The following is a 1,721-nucleotide window of genomic DNA, read 5'->3' on the forward strand; positions in this document are numbered from 1 at the left end:
GGGGGTGGGGGAGGGCCTGGCTGGGGGGTCGCTGCGGGCGTGGCTGTTCTGAGACGCCCCTTTCTCAGGACCTGGGGACGCCCAGTGAGAAGATCTGGCCCGGCTACAACGAGCTGCCCGCCGTGAAGAAGATGACCTTCACCGAGTACCCCTACAACAACCTGCGCAAGCGCTTCGGAGCGCTGCTCTCCGACCAGGGCTTCGACCTCATGAACAAGTGAGCCACTGTGGGGGCGGGGGGTGGGCGCCTTCCCAGCCCTCCCAGGGCTCCAAGCGCCTTGTTCTCCCAGGTTCCTGACCTACTTTCCCGGGCGGAGGGTCAGCGCAGAGGACGGCCTCAAGCACGAGTATTTTCGCGAGACCCCCCTCCCCATCGACCCCTCGATGTTCCCCACGTGGCCGGCCAAGAGCGAACAGCAGAGGGTGAAGCGCGGCACCAGCCCGAGACCCCCTGAGGGAGGCCTCGGCTACAGCCAGCTGGTGAGGGGCGGGCAGGCAGGGGGGACGGTGTGGGGGGTGTCCCTGGGATTAGCTGGCCCGGCCAGGGCCCCACGGTGCCGCTTGCCTCCCCAGGGTGACGATGACCTGAAGGAGACCGGCTTCCACCTCACCACCACCAACCAGGGGGCCTCGGCCGCAGGCCCTGGCTTCAGCCTCAAGTTCTGAGGTTCAGCGTGGACCCCAGAAGCAGTGGGACCAGGGGCAGGAGCGGAGACAGCCTGTGGGTCAGACCCGCGTCTTGCCCAGAAGACAGGCTGCTGCGGCCTGGGCTGCAGTGAAGTGGCCTCAAGTCGAACTGCTGGCCTTGTTTTCCATGTTTTGTTTGTCTTGGCTTGTAAATTTGTAGAATTAAATCTTATTTCCTTGTGGAAGAAAAGGCTCTTTTTTCAGATTTATCACACTTGCCACATGAGGAGGGGAAGCCAGTGCCGAGGGCACAACCGCACACGCACGCGGTCAGATCCTGGCTGTGGTTTCAGTTTCTAATCTTGAGGCTCCTGCGTGGGCGCCTCCTGCCCTCAGCGGGCACCCATAGCCCAGCGCCCACAGCTGGGCACGCAGCCTCAGTGAATTGCGTACGAGGTGGTCACACCTTTTAAGACGCGGTGAAATGTTGGAGGGAGCGCTGGTGTGTCTGGCCCTGCGCTGGCCCCACAGTCGGGGACCAAATGGTTGGTCTCTGGCCCCACGTGGGCCGGCCTCTCCCTGCCTCCAGCTCCTGCCCTAACTGGACTGGGCCTGGCCCCAGGCACCCCAGGTCCTGCGGGGCCCGGTCTAGATGGCCCCACCCCCCAAGAAAGGGCGCAGAGACGTCAGACAGAAAACCTTTATCAGCGCCGCGCTCAGGGGCGCACGCGCACGCGCCAGGAGTAGGTGGTGAGCACGCGCTGCCGCCGGCGCACCACGCAGGTGTAGGTGCCCTCGTTGATGGCGTTGGCGATGATGCTCAGGTGCGCCTCGCCCAGGGCCAGGTACCCGGGGTAGGAGGACTCCAGCGGCTCCTGGTCCTTGTACCAGCTGCGGGGGGCGGGGATGCTGAGTGGGGGGACCCTAGCCCGCCGCCCCTCGCCCCGGGCGGGTCACTCACTGCACTTTGCCTTTCTTGTGCAGGATCTTCTGGCCGCAGCGGAAGGTCACGTTCCTGCCCTCCGACACCAGCCGGGTTTTGGTCCTGGGGGGCGGCGCGGTGGCGGCCACGGTGGGGAAGGGGAACTCTGCCC

The 1,721-nt window shown here is 65.4% G+C and overlaps 2 protein-coding genes across 3 annotated transcripts in view; one reads left to right on the top strand and one right to left on the bottom strand.

The window, feature by feature from the left end:
* The window catches only part of CDK11A (cyclin-dependent kinase 11A), a 24,658-nt gene extending 23,786 nt beyond the window's left edge, over positions 1-872 (top strand). For both annotated transcript variants that reach the window (XM_005871290.2, XM_005871291.2), the window contains exons 18-20: positions 69-217; positions 291-480; positions 574-872. In XM_005871290.2, the coding sequence (XP_005871352.1) occupies positions 69-217; positions 291-480; positions 574-666 (432 nt within the window). In that variant the 3' untranslated portion in view covers positions 667-872. The remainder of the gene's footprint in view (positions 1-68; positions 218-290; positions 481-573) is intronic.
* A 437-nt stretch (positions 873-1,309) lies between these two features.
* MMP23B (matrix metallopeptidase 23B) overlaps positions 1,310-1,721 on the bottom strand; it is a gene marked incomplete at its 5' end in the record, with an annotated part of 1,510 nt that continues 1,098 nt past the window's right edge. The window contains 2 exons of the mRNA XM_014543769.1: positions 1,310-1,518; positions 1,589-1,715. Of these exons, the coding sequence (XP_014399255.1) occupies positions 1,344-1,518; positions 1,589-1,715 (302 nt within the window). The remainder of the gene's footprint in view (positions 1,519-1,588; positions 1,716-1,721) is intronic.

Source organism: Myotis brandtii, unplaced genomic scaffold (genome assembly GCF_000412655.1).
Source record: "Myotis brandtii unplaced genomic scaffold, ASM41265v1 scaffold334, whole genome shotgun sequence".
Lineage (NCBI taxonomy): Eukaryota > Metazoa > Chordata > Mammalia > Chiroptera > Vespertilionidae > Myotis > Myotis brandtii.